The 17728-nt window shown below is 45.0% G+C and overlaps 2 protein-coding genes across 4 annotated transcripts in view; both read left to right on the top strand.

The window, feature by feature from the left end:
- Nucleotides 1-2779, top strand: part of ppp3cb (protein phosphatase 3, catalytic subunit, beta isozyme) — a 40860-nt gene extending 38081 nt beyond the window's left edge. For all 3 annotated transcript variants that reach the window (XM_036547919.1, XM_036547917.1, XM_036547918.1), the window contains one exon: nucleotides 2535-2779. In XM_036547919.1, the coding sequence (XP_036403812.1) occupies nucleotides 2535-2713 (179 nt within the window). In that variant the 3' untranslated portion in view covers nucleotides 2714-2779. The remainder of the gene's footprint in view (nucleotides 1-2534) is intronic.
- A 3184-nt stretch (nucleotides 2780-5963) lies between these two features.
- sting1 (stimulator of interferon response cGAMP interactor 1) lies at nucleotides 5964-15789 on the top strand. Its single transcript, XM_036547655.1, has 7 exons — nucleotides 5964-6211; nucleotides 8813-9042; nucleotides 9827-10004; nucleotides 13193-13301; nucleotides 13610-13851; nucleotides 14220-14406; nucleotides 15451-15789. Exons 2-7 carry the CDS (start codon nucleotides 8813-8815, stop codon nucleotides 15669-15671), a joined length of 1167 nt encoding a protein of 388 aa, XP_036403548.1. The 5' UTR covers nucleotides 5964-6211; the 3' UTR covers nucleotides 15672-15789.
- Nucleotides 15790-17728: the final 1939 nt, after the last annotated feature.

The raw sequence follows: 17728 nt of genomic DNA, 5'->3' as shown, positions 1-17728 counted from the left end.
TGAAGAAGCAGGCAGTTGTTATTATGCCTTTTTTCACCTTTCAGGAGAGTAGAAATTCCCAACAGCACTGTTTCTGTGGACCTTAGGCTTTTATTGCTTTATAAAAAATCATAGAGAAAGAACACAGGATTTAAAAAAAACAAAAAGAAATAAAATGAATAAGCACTAAGGCTTATAGAAAGCTCACAAAGACTAATATATTTTCCCAGTCTAGATATTCAAAGAAGTTAAGCCCATAAGAAATCACTTGTAGCAATTTACCTTCAGTTCTTAGTCTGAGCTGTTGCTAGTTCTGTTCCTTTCAGTCTAGCTGTAGTATGTTATAACAGAACAGTTTTTTGAAAGATATTCATCCAGTGTCTTTTGGAATCTCATTTGGAAAATCTGTGATCTTATTCCTTTCAGCTGTCTGGAAAACTAGTCAAAATTTGTGTTTAAGTGAAATGAATATTTGAGCCATCATTTAGCATGTGAAAAAGGTCACGCTAGAGTGCCAGTCAATTCGGAAAGCACCGGGAATCACGCAAGATGAACATTACGGGGCACTCACAAAAATGCGCATAAAAGTCACTTGTTTTGTTCGGATAAAGATCACTTGGTCGTTTTGAAACCAGCTTAATTTTAAATGACCTGGAGGAGGCAGCACTTTGTAGTCCTGTGTCTTACCATTTGCAGGGTCTTTGTGTGATTGGCTAAATCCTCTATCTGGCGTTATTAGTCACGCCCACAGTTCTAAGTATACAACCCGCTTTATCCTCAAGAAGAAATCTGTGGGAAAGCAGTGTTTTCATAGGTATGTCACCTCAATCAAATTTCTAATGGAAACATTGCCAGTGTGCTGTTGTGCCCCTCTCTATGATCACTCCTGTTTTTTATCAAAGACGGCACCCAGTCCAAATTCTCCCCTGGAGCAGGGTTCAATGTACTTGTTTTTTCCAAAACACAAACCGTAAACTTGCACAGACTTATTCAGCTAGGAGTGGAACTTTTGGGGGATTTTTGTTTTGTTTGGTTCTGTCTCTGGGTGGCCCCCCTCCTGCCCCACCTTACCCCACCCCCCCAGTCTCTCCTGTTCATACCCACAACCCCTGCTAATGTAGTCTCCCTCTATGCACACTGCGACAAGAAAATGACCACCTTTCAGAGCTAAAAATGTTACCTATACTTTACTTAATCATTGTAACCATTCAATTTTGCCTCCGTCCAGAACAGTACGTGTGTTTTTGCATGAGGTTGTGATGAAAGTACTTGCTGTACATAGCAGTGCTCTCATGCGACTTGTACGGCCTGGGGAACTGCACATCTTAAGGCTGACGAGTTTGTTTTAATGTGCAAATCGGGCATGAATCTCAAAGTGTCATTGAGATCATAATCGGGAAAAAAGTTAAAATATGTTTTTGTTAGAAATGACATTGTGCAAAACGGACCTACTTTAGCCATCGTAGTGGTGTTTTTTCGCATGATGCAAGAGAGGAGTCTTGCAACAAGCAGTAAGAAATAATTTCGTTTAAAAATTGAAATAATTTTTTCATGCACAGATGGTGCATCAGCTGATATATTATGCAAAGATGATTGACTTACACACAGCAATGATATAATGTCAGATGTCTTTTTTGCATTGATTAAAAGGCCATCCTAAACTGAGCAAATCCACACACTGCAGATTATAATGCCATGGTTACTCTTGCCTGTATCCCAGCATGCTCTGGGTTTTTACTCATGTTTTCTCATGTTTCTCATGTATCATATTACTGGACATAAGGCAGGATGTTCTCACTGCAATCATGCCACACACCTCCCAACTGAGCAGCTCAAACAGGAAGAAAAGTTTACAAAGTTATACAAAGAAAATTTGAAAACTTGCTGTTTTTATTTGTCCACTCAGTACATGTGAACTTCCGTACAATTGAAGTGTGAGGGTTGTGTTTGATGTGGGTGCAGTGGTGCTTGGACTGAATTCTGACTGGATTGCACCTGGCCACAGTCTGTTTGGTCATAGTGAACAGAGAAAAGAAAGTTAGGGAGACAGGGTGGAGGAAGGATGCTCTTAACCACTGGGAGTAGTATGCGTGATTTCTGTAGTCCTGGATGGGACCGGTTTGTCTAGGTTTGGTTAATTTGCATAGGAATTGTCTGAGGTATTCCCGTTGCAAATTTTCACTTCAAACCTAGATAGTCTTATTGCAATGAATGTTGCGTCCCAGACTAGATGTCAGTCTCAGAATGATCAAATATCTAACTCAGAAGCCGAAGACATAGAAACAATACCGCCCTGACCATAGTCTTGCCTTCCAGCTCCGCTCGAACAGTCATTGTGTGCTATAGAGGGTCTTGTTGCAGATTTATTGGGGTAGGCTTAGAAAAGGGGGTGAGGGTAGTGGTAGAGTGAGAATAATTGAAGCACATACCCCCTCCACCCCCCTCTCAACCTACCCCTCAGTTATGTGTCTTGGAATGTTCTGGTGGTCGATGGAGTGCTCGGGTTCTAACTTCACTCCCCCCTTCCATCCCCCCCCCACCCCTTCCCACGACAGCGATCCGAGGATTCTCTCCACAGCACAAGATCAGCAGCTTCGAGGAGGCCAAGGGTCTGGACCGCATCAATGAGCGCATGCCGCCCCGCAGAGACGCTGTCAACAACGTGGGACACTCCATGGGCAAAATGAACATGTCGGAGTCCAACGGCACGGACGATAACAGCAATATACAGTGATCTCCCATCCCGCCTCCACCCCAAGCCCCCCCACCCTCACCCTCACCCCCAACCCCAACCCCCACCCCCGCCCCCCGGCTCGGCCAGCCTCTGGCTCTGCCCCACCTCCTCCATCACCTTCTCCCCCCACACCTCTCTCTGCAGCAGGCTTCAGTCCCCCACTCTTTGAAAAAAGAAAAAAAAAAAAAGAATAAAAAAACAACATCGGCATTGTCAGAAATTAACTCCAGTGCTTGAATTGCAATTAAAGAAGCAAATACAATATCTTCTTCCTCTGTAGGCCAGACACACAGTTTTACTTTTGGAGGTAGAACGCAAGAGAAAAACTCTGATGGGGTGAAAAGTTCCTCCTTTCTCAGGAGCAGGCCAGCAGGGTGGAGGCAGGGCAGGGGAGGGGGTGTGGGGAGGGGGTGGGGGGTGGAGGTAGGGTAAGAATCAGGGGAATCAGCAAAAGAACCCCTCTGTCAGGAAAAAGACCTGAAACGCAGTGGCCGTTTCCTGTCTGTCTGCAGACGTGCGAGACAGAGGAGCTTCTAGGCGACGATTTCTCGTAAATTCACGTCATGATTTCGCAGCACGCCGGAGGGTGTCCTGACAGCGTTGGCATCACATGTATACATACATATATATATTTTAAAATTCTAACTAAAAAGTTTCACTCATTAACATCTTATACAAAAATGACCTTGCTGTTAAAACATGTTTTGCTACTAGTATTAAATAAAGCGAAAATGAAAAATAGGTCGTATTTATAAATGAAGAAGACGTTTAAAAAAAAAATGTGTATAATTTCAAAAACTACTTGCGATGCAATCTTACCTGAGATCCTTTGGTTTGGTTTCTTTTGTTTGTTTCTTTTGTAAGACGCCATGAGCCTCCCAGGTGGTTACTGTGGTAACGATGACGGAGTTTCTTGCTAACGCTGTCGTTAGTGAAGTTGCACTGAATAAGTCCAGACTGCAAATCCGAGTTCCTTTGCTGCCAAGTCACTTGTACCTGTCGGTATCTCGCTAGCCTGATTAATCAGCAGAATGAAGTCCACACTGCGTTTTTGCCAGATAACTTTACCATTGCAGCAGCAGTGACAGAGAGACTTAACAAAGACAATAATTTGTACAGCATCTATACAACGCATCAGTGCATGCGATTGAGTTCCTTATTGATATGTGAAATTATATTTGTGCTGTGTTTCAATATAGTAGGTCTGAATTATTTCCCGCTTCATATTATATTTGTAAAATTTTATTATTTTTTATATATAATTTTTTTATTTTGTTATTATTTGCTTTGTTTTATTTTTTTTCATGGTTTTCATTATGATCATAATTTTATTATTATTGTTATTATTATAATTATTATTATTGATCCTTTTTTTTGGGCTGTACAGGCACTGAAGCTCTTTCTAAGATGTGAAACCTTGTGTTCATTTTGTTCTGTTGATGTACAGAAGTTGTTCAATAGTGTGAATGAACATATTATTCAGTGACAAGCAACATTCAGGCTGCCAAAGCATGATCGCATGGTTTATTCAAATGTAAAACTAATTAGACACTACTCCTGTGTCTCACTTTTAAAAAGGAAATATATATTCTCATTATAATTCTTAATAATCTTCTTATTCTTCTCATTCTTATTCTTAAGCTTACTGTTCATTTCTCTTCCACTGTTTTCTGATCCTTGTTTGGTCTCAATGTGGTTTACTTTTAAAAACGAATTTCATGGGATTTAACTTGTGACAATTTTTCTTGTATTTTTCTCTGGAACTAAGTTTTCGCATATGACTTCCTAAAAGACACAACATTGTAAGCATGCCCTATGGGACGAACCACTTTTTTTACTCTTGAATAAAATATGCATGAACCAATGGGGTCTGTTTGTCGTCCTTTGTGTACACGCTGTTGGCTTTCGGTGAAATTGATGCACTCCCAGGCTAACTAATAAACTGTTACACAAAGAACTTCAGTCTGGACCGTGGTTGAAGGAGAGGTAGAAACAGGTTTATTGATGGTCTTCAATACAGCAAGGCTTCACACGCGATGGTCGGCTCAGATGTTACACGCACTAAGTCTCACTAAGTCAAGACTGAGTCTTACGCCTTACACACTCATCAACCTCTCACGATCCAGTCAGTCTCTGCTGCATGTGGGTGACTGGAACTCACAGACTGACTCTCACACACGCACTGGAACTCTGCTGCACAAAGAACATCTTACACCATCCTAAAGAGTGGGAAACTGATGACCTAAGCTGTCCAGATATTTGATTATACCTGACCTTGTATCGTCTAGAGTCTGGCGCCGAATTGGAAAAACATTGCTTCAAAGGGTATCCTCGATGGATAAGGGAGTACACACTGACCCAACTCCTCTCTGTCACAAACACTGACATGGAAGACAGAGTGAATAGGAGACAGTCTTATAGAAAACCCCCATATCCTCTAAGAATGTATACATCTCCACATGATTAAACATAAAGTGTCTAGAACTACAGCTAGGTAAGTGCTCGGGATTATAGGACTCTCCGTTGGAACGGCCTGGTACCACGTACATACTTCAGTATGCCCGTGTGCATGATTGTTTCAACATAGCAGCATCTCTTGGAATGTAGGCCACAGGTCACAACTCTGTGATCAGCCTAAAAACTACACAGACACAGTCACATTATACACTGTGCATACTAATTCTACCAAACTAATCAGTCTATTGATATAATGATCACTAAATAATCACCACTATTCTTCAACACACACGCACACACACACACGCACACACACGCACACACACACACACATGCATACACATATATACATTATTTTCCTTATTTTTTCTCTGGTGTTACATAATCTGTATGCTAACTATATGTCTTTATAGCATTTATTTCATACAAAAATAAAAACAGGCCACCAGTAACAAAACTCACCACTCTGAAAGAACCACCCCCCTTATTATCCCCAGCTTTGGACCTGTAATGTCACCCAACATGTCATCAACATGTCTCTTTAAGAGTTAATACATGGCTCAGCCCACAATCGAGTCTGCGGCGCATTAAGGGATATATGAGTGCTTAGAAAGCACTTCCCTTTTCCCACATCCCCTTTCTTCACCTCACGTCAGGGTTGTAGCTTAGCCGCTGCCACACGCATTGTACTGCCTTCCATGCAGATCTCTCTTTCATTGCTTGGGGGCGTCACTGTAGAGTTCTGCTAACTTTTTGCACGGTTTCGGTGAGGGGGAGGCGCAAAGCTCGCCTGTACAGTGAAAGTGAAAGTAACTTGACTGGTATTTCTCACAAGGACCAGTCGGGTTTTCTCGTCTCCTCTCCTCTCCTCTCCTCCCTCTCTCTGTCACTCTTTCCTCACGGTTCAGGGTGATCGGACTTGTATCACGCTCAGGTTGATTGCGTGTAAACTCTCTGAAACAGCTGATAAGAAGCTTGGAACACAGGAAGTCATCAGTGCTGCTGCTTGCTGTGCGGAGAAAAGCCAGACTTGTTGACAAGGTGAGTTACAGAAGCATTATGACCTCACTGATTCATTCAGACATTTTAACTTGATGTGATGCTTTACCTTTACTGTGGTTCTTTTAATTTTGATTTTGATTCTGTGTGTGTGTGAATCTGTGTTTAGGTATGCGAATATAAGTATATGAGAGCGCATGACAGTGAGTATTTATGTATGTGTCTGTGTGTGAATGTGTGTGCATTTGCGTGTGTGTGTATCCACGGTGACACTCATCAGTAAAGAGTGTTTTTTCAGTCAGGTGTTTTCTCCCTGTGTACCTGCAGGGTGCACCCTGTATAAATTCCATCAGGAGACCATGTACAAGATTAGGATTGCGACAGACCTGGAGAACAATTCCCATTCAGATCCCACCTTCCTTGTGAAAGACTTTTGATTTTTATGCATACAGCATATCGTGGAGTACAGTTTCTTGCGTGTCTGGCTGTACTATGTATTCTAGAAAATATCACCTCCATCAAAGTGCCAGTCCTGTAGGTATACAATATTTATACCGCTACAATTTAGATGCTTATGTCTGTTCACGTATAGCACTTTGGTTAGCACATGTCCAAACCTGTGTAAATGTTTGTTAATTGTACAACACCCAGACTGGCTCTAGTACATGAATAGCTGAGGGGGGATAGGCGTTCAAAGCAAGATCGTGTGTGTTGCCATGCAACGCTAAAATCCCTTAGCGTTCCTGCACACTGTTACGGAGGCTCAGTCAGGACAAACAGAGAGGAGCTTGGGGATGAGGACGGAGTCCTCCGACAGACTCCTGTGACGGCACGATGCCCCCAGCTGACGACGCAGCCCCACCTGTCCCGGCGGACCCGTTCCTCCCGCAGCTGATCCGCAGACGCCAGCGGGCGTGGGGAGACGAGCCGGCTGTCCCAGCACTGCCTCCCACGCTTTACGTCACACCCGCCCCCGTCTCAGCCCCCGAGCTCCCGCCAGTGCCAAGCCTCTGCCTGCTGCAGGGAGTGGAGTTTTCCTTTCCTAGAAACGGTGCTGCTTCACAGACAGCTGGCCAAAGGCGTGTGGAGTGCCACTCCTCCAGGTCCGGGAAGCACAGCCTGGAGTGCCTCCTTCTTGTTGTCATTTATAATGGTTTCATACTGCATTTGTCTGTGACCCAGGGTGACTGGAGGCATGAGTACAGAGAAGTATACAGAGACTCGCGGTTTGATAAATACCAATAAATACAGGGTGGCAGTGTAGCATAGTGGTCAGGAGCAGGGCTTGTAACTGAAAGGTTTCTAGGCTTCAATGGCAATGCCCCTGTTGGGAATTGAACCCTTGGGGAAGGTACTTAACCCACAATTGCCTCAGTAAATACCCAGCTGTATACATGGATGACATATAAATACTGTAAATTACATAGGTCAGAGCGACCTATGTAAATAAGATAAGACAGGATAAGAGCGTCTGCTAAATGGCAATAATGAAACGTAATAATCACTTCATTTGCATGTGTCTGTGACCCCCTCGTGACTGGAGGCACGAGCACACAGAAGTATACAGAGACATGCAGCCTATTAGATACAAATACCACCACCAGGTATGGTGATACAAACGGAAGTATGTCTGACCTCCCAGGACAAAGCCGCGTGGTGCCACAGCATTCCTTTGTCATAGTGGGAGCAGCTGAGCAGCTGAATCAGGAAACCGGCTTTTTACTGGAATTCGATCTTGTTCCCCAAGCAAAATTTCTGTTCAATTCCATTGCTTTATTGGTGTGACCATAAAAAGATCAATGTTGCCAAAGGTTCAAGGAGGTTTGAAATGGGGAATGACTTTGAAGCTCAGTCTTTCCAAATAGATATGCATACTGCTGGAAGGTAGGACTATCTTGATCTATGCATGTATGGTATGCAAGTATATGTACACTCTATCTATCTATCTATCTATCTATCTATTTGACATGGAGAGGTTCAGTGTATTACATCAGAATGAATTAAACAGCTAGGTTTCATTTTCAGTTCCAAGCCAGCTTATTGGCTGATGGTTACCACCACGCCCATAGGTGAAGGTGGCAAAGCAGGGTTGTGCTATAGGGCGGGGGCAAGGTTTCATTTCCTGTTTGCATAGAAAGCATGCCGCATGGAGATAACAGTCAGCCCTTTGGAATTTGACTTGAGGCACCGCGCAGGGGCGGACCCTCACAGTACGCTGCACAAAAGCACTGCGTCTCTCTGCGGTCACTCACAGGGTGACGTCACTGTACGGGCGGACCCTCACAGTACGCTGCACAAAAGCACTGCGTCTCTCTGCGGTCACTCACAGGGTGACGTCACTGTACGGGCGGACCCTCACAGTACGCTGCACAAAAGCACTGCGTCTCTCTGCGGTCACTCACAGGGTGACGTCACTGTACGGGCGGACCCTCACAGTACGCTGCACAAAAGCATTGTGTCTCTCTGCGGTCACTCACAGGGTGACGTCACTGTGACTTCTTGAGCCCTTTCGACTGCGGACAGTCCCCCTTTGCCCCTAACAGACACTCCTCTGCTGGTGACCCTTTTCCGCCCGACTCCGTGGGACAGCCTGTGGTCGTTAGAAGTGCCTGACTGTGTTCCCCGCCTCTGCGTCCCCCTCAGATGGTGTGTCCAGGACAGGAAGCCAGGCTGGTGCCGCGGCCCCGCGGAAGACTCCCCTCACTGTGCGCGGGTGTGCTAGCTGCCGTCGCCCTGCTGAGTGCCGCCCTCTTCCTGGGCCATCACGCCTTGTACCAGCAGGGCGCCCAGGCCATCCTGGTCCTCGCCATGGTGGCCTTGCTGAATGGGGTGTGTCACCTGGCCGAGGAGTGGCTCCATCACTTGACTCCCAGGTGAGTGAGAGCGAATGTGTGCGGAGCGGCGGGGCCCCACTTCTGTATTCTCTCTCTAAACAGCAGAGTCACCATCATACAGCAAACAGCCAATAGACATACTGTAAGTTATGTCCTACAGATGTGATTCTTACTACATGGCATTACATTACATTACGTCATTTAGCCGACGATCTTACCCAGAGCGACTTCCAAATAAGTGCATCTTAATGCTAAGAGTAGTTATCGAAAAGTATTGCAAGAGGTCAGTAAGATACTAAGTTGGGTGCTAAACTAGTGTACTGTTTTTTTTTTTCAATAAAAAATAGGGCTAGATACGACAGATAGAGAGGAAGGTAGACTAGAGATAAAGCTTGAAGAGATGAGTTTTCAGCTTTCTCTTGAAGGCACCCAGGGAGTCTGTTGTACGAACGCCAGTGTGGAGCAAGTACTGAGAGGAGGCAGGTTTGAGAGATGCTGCTTTTGTATTTCGGGACACAGAGGCAACCCGAGGTAGCAGAGTGCAGCGCTTGTAGGCCTTGATCATGTGCTGTATGTATCTGGGGGCTGATCCATTAAGTCCGTTAAGGGTTAGTAACAGGGTCTTGAACTTGATCTTTGCTCCAACCGGTAGCCAGTGGAGGGACTCAAAGAGAGGTGTCACATGGGCCAGTCTGGGGAGGTTGAACGTCAGTTAGGCTGCTGCGTTCTGGGTAAGCTGCAGCGGTCAGACGGTATATGGGGGGAGGCCGGCAAGCAGCATAGCTGGAGTCCCAGCTGACCCTCTGCCCTTCCCGGTGTGCAGGTACGGGGGCAGCCCAGCTCGGGCGCTGAGAGCCTGCTTCAGCGCAACCCCCCTGCTGGCAGTGGCCGTGGTGGCACTGGTGCTGGGGGCGGGGGGAGTTCAGCTGGGAGCGGACGGCTGGGGCACGGTGGCGGTGACCTGCGGCCTCTCTCTACTACTCAAGGCCTTCGGCGTACTGGTAAGACTTCCGGCCACCTCCAGGGTCCAGGCTGCCCACTGAAGGAGCACGAGGGTCTACTTTCAGGAAATAAATAGATTTATGGTTTATTTATGTTTAAGGGGAGCTTGAACGCATGTTGGAAGGAAAGAAAAAAGTTCTAGCAGAAATTTCAATGAAGCGAAATACCCAGGTGTTCAAAAGGAGTAGTGACAGGTATCAATGGTACAAAGACAGAGGTACATTTCTTATGCCTCTGATGCTGAAAAACAAGTCTTTCCTTAAGCTGCTATCCTAGGATAAAGGCTATCCTTCTGTCTTTTTACAATGGAGACTTGTCTGATCTTACATTCAAATGTTACAGTTTATACCCTGATGTACATAAAATCCATTCTAGCTTCCCTTGATACACGGGCCTCATACACCAATATCCTTCAGGGTACAGCTGTCAGACATCTATGCAGTGCCCTACAACACAGAACTCAGAGTCAATCCCTCGATGAGCTTGTCTTGCATCGCGCAGAACTGGTTATTACTGAAAAGTTTTTTTTTCCTATTAAAAAGGGAGCAGTATTTGCATATGAATGTACTGCTATGGGTGCCACTAATGTTCCTGCAGTGGCTATCTTTGTACAGGCACTTCTGAAAAATAACCCGTGCTGCTGCCCGTCATTTTTCAACCCAAGATGAAAGCTTGGTTTCTCTGATGGTGTTGACACTTGGTAAACTGACCACTTTCCGCACCCTGTATATACCTCAGAGCAGATATATAACTCTGTGAGCTATATTACACAGACAGAGAAAAATGTGGTACCTCCTGCCCTCCGGCTGCTAGCTATCTCCCAGCTGGAAAATATTTAGGGCTAGGTGGTGCCTGGTCAATAACGATATGGAGGAGACGTTCAAGGATTGACGGCATAACCGTTAGACCATCAGCTCAGTGTCTGAGCGTTCTCTTCACTTGTACAAAGACACCTCCTGCTACTGTATGAAGGCCACTCCTCAGATCAACAAACCACCACATTCCACTCCTTAATAAGATAAAAAGAGTGCATTGTAACACCACTCTCGGTCATAAACTACTATGCGGAGCTGTGGCAAAAAGGTTAACAGGCAGCCCCTGAGAGATTCCATGAGGCCTCTATCAGGCCTTTTCCCCTGTGCTGCTATCTGCTTCTGTCACTCCCACTCTAAGAAACCAAATCCTTTCTAAATGCTAACACCACCACCTCCACTGAACCCATGCCCCTCACTGCACGTGCTTTAGGTGGGGTCATTTATGTCATGCAAAATCCATGCTCACGATTGCATGTATGGCAAGACTAAATAATGCACAGATTTGTCAGATCAAAGCAGGACTCAAGCCCAAAAAATGAAGATATACGCTTACCCCTTTACCCCTCACTTAAAAACTAAAAACATAGCGCTTACATTTCCACTCAAAGTTTGACCATCCTGGAGGGGGAGTCTTTAATCAGCTTTTATTAAAGCTAAAGCAAAATTAATCTGTGATCTCCATACAGTTCCTCCCAAGGGCCTGAATAAAAGAATTGGAGTTAATTTTTATGTAAATTTGTTGAAAAATGTCATGTTGTTCACAGGAGCCACCAACGGGCACTGTCACGGTGTCCTGTTCATGTTACCCCCCTTAGATTACATCACATTACCTGCATTTATTTAGCAGACTCTCTTATCCAGAGCAACCTATATATCTTACAATTTTTACGTTATCCATTTATACAACTTCCCCGCTGCCGCCCCAGATCACAATGACGCAGCTCCGAGTTGTTACATTGTATTGCTTATTATCACAGATCTTTAGTCTGTTTCTGCTTCCCTAGATTGTCCTATAGAAACTGTCTTTGATTTTGGTACTGGCAAAGGAAGGTGATACTGTTTCTATTGCGATTACAGCCTGGTGCTTTTGCCAGTGTCAGAGTACACTTCCTGAGGAAGTCACTATGCCGAGATATACTGCATGCTTCCGTGCATGTGTGTGATCTGTTCTGCTGTAAATGGGTGGCTCAGTGAACTCAGCCTCAATGATTTACACGCTTCCTTTACTGCAATGCATTTTTGTTGCATATTACGTTACATTCATTTCATTTACATTACATTATATACAAAGTTAGTTTCCTTCTGCATTATTTTGAAAGAACATAGATTACTCTTTCAAACATCAAACAAAGGGTGTGCTTGGCATTTGAATCTGAATTAGATGGTCATGAATGATATTTGAGGATGAAAACCAGGGAAAGTGTCTGTTTAGACATACCAAATACAAATTCAAATGCATATTCTAGGCCCTTATATTCCTAGTTGGTAAATAACTGAAACATCCAGGAAGACATCCAACCACAACCAACCACAGATGCCCTTCACTACACAAAGCTTTCTGAAAGTGTCTTTGAATTTGGTGTGGTTTTTTGCTCATGCTGTCTTGAATGAATAAACTGTTGGGTCACAGGAGCAGAATAATAGAATAGTTATACATGCACCACAATGCAATGCTCTCTCAACCAACGAGAATGCAGAACTGAAACACTTTGTTTTAACCTTCACCAGACTTATTTTTACTGTCTCCCTGCACAAGCCGAGGAAAGATTATCCACATATGAAGACAGAAAAGTGATCTAGGTTCAACAGAGTAAAAGGCCCTCCTCAATAAGCAGCACACTGGTTTATGGGGAAAAAAACAGCAGTATCTGTCTACTACTGGTACTAGTGCTAGTCACTACAGAGTAGCTTGGATTGATCTCAGCTCTGTCATTGGTCAGATCCTTGGAGGGGTGCTAACCCTCTCTGGCGAGTCCCTTCAGCCGCAGCGGGAATCCCCTAATTTGCCACTCGCCCTTTTTCTCTGTGGTCCGAGACATGCGACACTGCAGCCGCATGCAACAACACCATTCTGAGACGCCTGCAGTCACAACTCCTGAGTCAGCGTTCATACTAATACAAGCCACCAAACAGAAATGGTATCGGCAGGGTGCACAGATGACTCAATGGAATTTTTAGAACATTCTTGTACTTGTGAATTTACACATTGTAAACTGGGTTTCATATTTCTAATATAGCCCACCGAACTGTCTGAAATGCAGGTTGGATGTTTGTCTGCACACAGAAGATTCAATAAAATTAGCCTCACGATCCAGGCCACTCCCAGCACCCCTCTGTCGGTCATTCATTCCTGATCCTCTGCATTCATCCAGGGTCCCACTCCAGTGGAAATTTCACGAATCTGCGAAGAGCGGAAGATGAACGTGGCTCACGGCCTGGCCTGGTCATTCTACATCGGCTACCTAAAGCTAGTGCTTCCAAGTACGTTCTTTTTCGTTTTTATAAACCTGATGTCACTAATGAATTGTTTTTCTTCACTTATAATATCTCATGACACTCCCCCTTTCTCTGGGACAATGATAACCTTATTCCAGTTAACCAGGGACTGTCCCTCAGAGTTCAGCCTCTAAAGTTATACTGTGTCCACAAGGGGGCAGTAATTTACCTCACCAAATCCAAAAGCCCAGAACTCCCTGTGGAATTCTGCATGATGCCTATGTGTGTGTGGTGATCTCAGTGAAAGAGCATGGCGCAAACCAATAAGCTTGTGTGTTGCTTGGACGCTGTAGAGCTGGAGGCCTTGATTGACCATTATCGAACCCAGCGCAAGCTGAGTATCATGGGGCACAGAGACTCCTGGAGACTCCACATACTGCTGCCGCTCAACGCATTCATCCCAGACAAGCTAGAGGACGCAGACAACCGCATCTACTTCTGTGAGAACCTGCCGGAAATCATCATGGACAGAGCGGGGGTCAGGAGGCGGAGCTACAAGCACAGCATGTACTCCATACTGGACCAGCTTGGGAAGGTGAGTGGTATGCTGTTGCTACTTATATAGGTGCTACTTATATATAAGTTACGATAGTTTTATGTCCTCGTCTTCTTCCTGTCAAAGTTCCTGTGATTGGCTAAGGGTATGAGCACCACAGTAATTGTACTGACCTGACAGTTTGCTCTCAAAGGAACCCTTCCCATAGTTAGTGTTACAATGGCACAAGTATGTACTGCCAGTGGGCTGCTACACTGGGAACCTCTTTTCTCAAGTGTCCTTGTGCTCTTATATTGCTGTGACTACTTATGTGTTTGTACTGCATGAAATGTCTCATGATACTGTGTGTGTGTGCGTGTGTGTATGTGTGTGCGCGTGTGTGTGTGTTTGTGTGTGTGTGTGTGTAGCCCTACCACTGTCTGGTGGAGTACGCCACCCCTCTACAGACTCTGTATCAGATGTCCCAGGACAGCAGCGCGGGGCTGAGCGTGGAAGAACGGCGCCAAGAGGTCCTGATCTTTTACCAGACCTTGCAGGACATCCTGGAGAAGTCGGTGGAGTGCCGGAACCGGTACCGCCTGATCTTACTGGATGGTGAGGCCTGTTTGCTCAGGGGCCCACTCGAGGTCTCACGTATTCCGTACTGTACTTAAAGTAGCAGGGCGGAGGAGAAAACTGCCCTGAACACCGGAACACGTGTCATATGCTGGAGTCCCAGAGGAGTGACTGCTGCCTTGCTTTTTGCCCGAGTTGCCTTCCTTTAATTCCTCCAGGAAATAAGCGCATACAGCCATGGATTTCAAGAGCGATGACAGTCAATTTTCTTGGCCATATGTGCATTGCTAAAAAAAGTGAATGAAAAACTGTTGCATTATCAACCAACCCACCATGCAGCTCCCCAAGAGGAGCACACACTAAACCAGTGACACAGTGCAAAAGCTCCTGCCAGCGCACAATGGGGGGTGAGGTTTGCCATACTCCGATTTAAGAGTAAACTTATTGAAGAGTAGAGTATGTTTTAGAAATGCAAAAAGCCAATAAAAGTGATAAACATTATTTGTTGTATGACCAGAGCAGCGTGTAACATAAAATGAGGCTTGCCTTAGAACCCTTTTCAAATGAAAGTTCTGTGTCAGCACTCGGATTGTGAAACATCTTAACACAAACAACGTATTCAGATCATGTGTTCAGATCCTATTTATACATCCAAAGAAGTAGCTCTCGCTGTAAAATTCAGATGTGGTTTCGCGTTCTTGTTCTACAGACCACAACAATGAAGAGACATAGTTGTATTTTTCCCACACTGTAAGGTAATTACAGGGTTCAAGAGCTGAGAGGACTTTCTTGGTGGTAGTGGGGTGGATCCTAGGAAGTGATCTGCCCTATAAAGTGCTTTTCAGCCATTTCATATACACAGGGGAAGAAAGGAGACCCCAGGGGGTGGCCTGTAATTATGTTGATGATCTACATTAGACTTCACTGCCAGCACACACAGCGATATGTTGTAGTGCACACACCTCTGCTACAAACGCATGTTGCTGAGCCCTATCTGGTTCTTATAGAGATCAGTGTTCCGAATTCCACCTCGTGACACAGACGTGCCTCCAGCGTTGACATTCCTCTTTCCATCTCCTGCAGACGGATGTGACCAAGATCCTCACCTCCTGTCCAAGGAGATTCTGAAGCAGCTGCAGCAGGAGGAGAGTGAGGAGTATCCCATAATCCCGCTGAGAGAGGAGCCGGTCAGGCTCCATGACGGGGTCCTGTCGAGGACTCCCACTCTGATGATCAGCAACGATATGCCCCGCTCTCTGAGAGAGCCTGTGGAGACCACAGACACCAGCCTATTTCAGCGCTGACAGACACCTCCTCCAAGCACTGCTGCACTGAGACCAACACAGCACACCAGTTCCGTTTATGTAATACCTCATACTGTGTATGTGCGTGTGTGTGTGTGTGTGTCTATTAAACACTATGAAGACCAGATTGTAATGCTCATTCCTGTTCAAACTAGCAGAGTTCTGGAAGTAAATGCACCTGGGATTCCTCATTCTGACTTTACACACCGTACACGGCTTTGCAATACTGTAGACATATTTGCACAACAGGGAATTTATTGACCACAACAAACCCAGAACAGGGATTCAAATGATCAGCATTAGCCCAACACAGGGAATCATGGGACCACAGTTACCACTATACAGGAAATCAGGGCCATAATTACCACAGCACATAGTGTGGTGTGACCATAACTAACACAGCATGAAGAATGGAGTGAACATAGCCATCAGAACATTAGGACGGCTAATTTCCAACTTGGCTGAAAGTTGAGGCAATATTCTAGAAATCAAATGAAGCCTTGCTGTCCCTTTTGGGGAAACCACCATTAAGGTGTACCCCATTATCACACTGGAGAACTCTAAAGGGTCTACCCCTTTACAGCAATGACTGTTGACAGGGACAAACATCTGGGGAACTGAAACATGAGCTGTTTCCCTCTGTGCACCCCTGTGTGAGGCAACAACATTCTAAACTTAATAGAGCTTAAAATGTTCAGTCTCATCTGCCACAATTATCACTTCAGATATTATAATTTTAAGTGGGACAACTGTTGCAAACAAAATAGTTAGGACAGCAGTGTGTTGTAATGGTAAGGAGCAGGGCTCACAACTAAAAGGTTGCTGATTCAATGCCCTGCTGGGGCACTGCTGTTGTACCCTTGGGCAAGGTACTTAACCCACAATTGCTTCAGTAAATATACAGCTGTATAAATGGATAACATTGTAAGTGGGGTGCTACACTTACAATGTATCTCAACATAAAAGCATGTGCCAAATGACAATAATGAAATATAATTTTTATAATTTTTAAGCAATCGAGTGTGAGATTTGTCATTCTGCAAAAAGAGTAAAGTACGTTTTTGAAATACCTGAAGCCAATATAGCCTGTGATAAACATTATTTGTTGTATGACCAGAACAGCATGTAACATAAAATTATGCTTGCCTTAGGACCCTTTTCAGCTGAAACTTCAGCCCTTGGATTATGAAACATCTTAACACAAACAACGTATTCAGGTCATGTATTCAGATCCTATTTATACATACAAAGAATTTGTTTTCCCTGTAAAATACTTTCCCTGCGAAATTCAGCTCATGGTTTTGCATTCTTGCTCTACAGACCACAACAATGAAGAGACATAGTTGTATTTTTCCCACACTGTAAGGTAATTACAGGGTTCAGGAGCTGAGAGGACTTTCTTGGTGGTAGTGGGGTGGATCCTAGGAAGTGATCTGCCCTAAAGTGTGTCCCAGGCATTTCATATGCACAGGGGTAGAAAGGGGAGCAAAGGGGGCGGACTGTAATTGTGTAGATGGGTTTTGTATGGGGTAATTGGGCAGCAGTGTGGCATAGCAGTAAGGAGCAGGACTCATAACCCAAAGGTTGCTGGTTTGAATCCCTGCTGAGGCGCTGCTGTTGTACCCTTGGGCAAGGCACTTAACCCAGAAATGCCTCAGTAAATATCCAGCTGTATAAATGGTTGAAACTGTAACCTCTGTAAGTCGCTCTGGATAAAAGCATCTGCTAAACAACTGTAATGTAGATGGTCGACATTAGACTGAAAAAAACACCTGGATTCAGCCAGCAGCACTTGATCCAAGCCCCCATGCCTTATCAGGAACAGACGGCTCTTTCCGGCATGGCCTTTTGCCAGCGTGTGAAACCTCACACAGCAGAGCAGCAGATCTGGTTTCAGGCAGTCTTCCTTCCACCAAATTCGATGTGCTAACACGTGAGAAACTACTTCCTGCACCCGGCAGCCAAGTCAGTGCCTACGTGCCACGGAGAAGCGCAGCAGAAACGATGCATTTGTGACGTAAAAGCAGGACCCCGGGAAAAGCCCACTCCACATTACC

Source organism: Megalops cyprinoides, chromosome 16 (assembly GCF_013368585.1).
Source record: "Megalops cyprinoides isolate fMegCyp1 chromosome 16, fMegCyp1.pri, whole genome shotgun sequence".
Taxonomy (NCBI): domain Eukaryota; kingdom Metazoa; phylum Chordata; class Actinopteri; order Elopiformes; family Megalopidae; genus Megalops; species Megalops cyprinoides.
Note: the sequence above shows the minus strand (reverse complement) of the source record. Positions and strands in the feature narration are given on the sequence as shown.

Bases quoted from the DNA above. Each gene is read 5' to 3' on its own strand.
- sting1 (XM_036547655.1), top strand. From the start codon at position 8,813: ATGGTGTGTCCAGGACAGGAAGCCAGGCTGGTGCCGCGGCCCCGCGGA. The intron at 10,005-13,192 runs GTAAGACTTCCG...GCATTCATCCAG, and splicing joins TCAAGGCCTTCGGCGTACTG to GGTCCCACTCCAGTGGAAAT. The intron at 13,852-14,219 runs GTGAGTGGTATG...GTGTGTGTGTAG, and splicing joins TACTGGACCAGCTTGGGAAG to CCCTACCACTGTCTGGTGGA.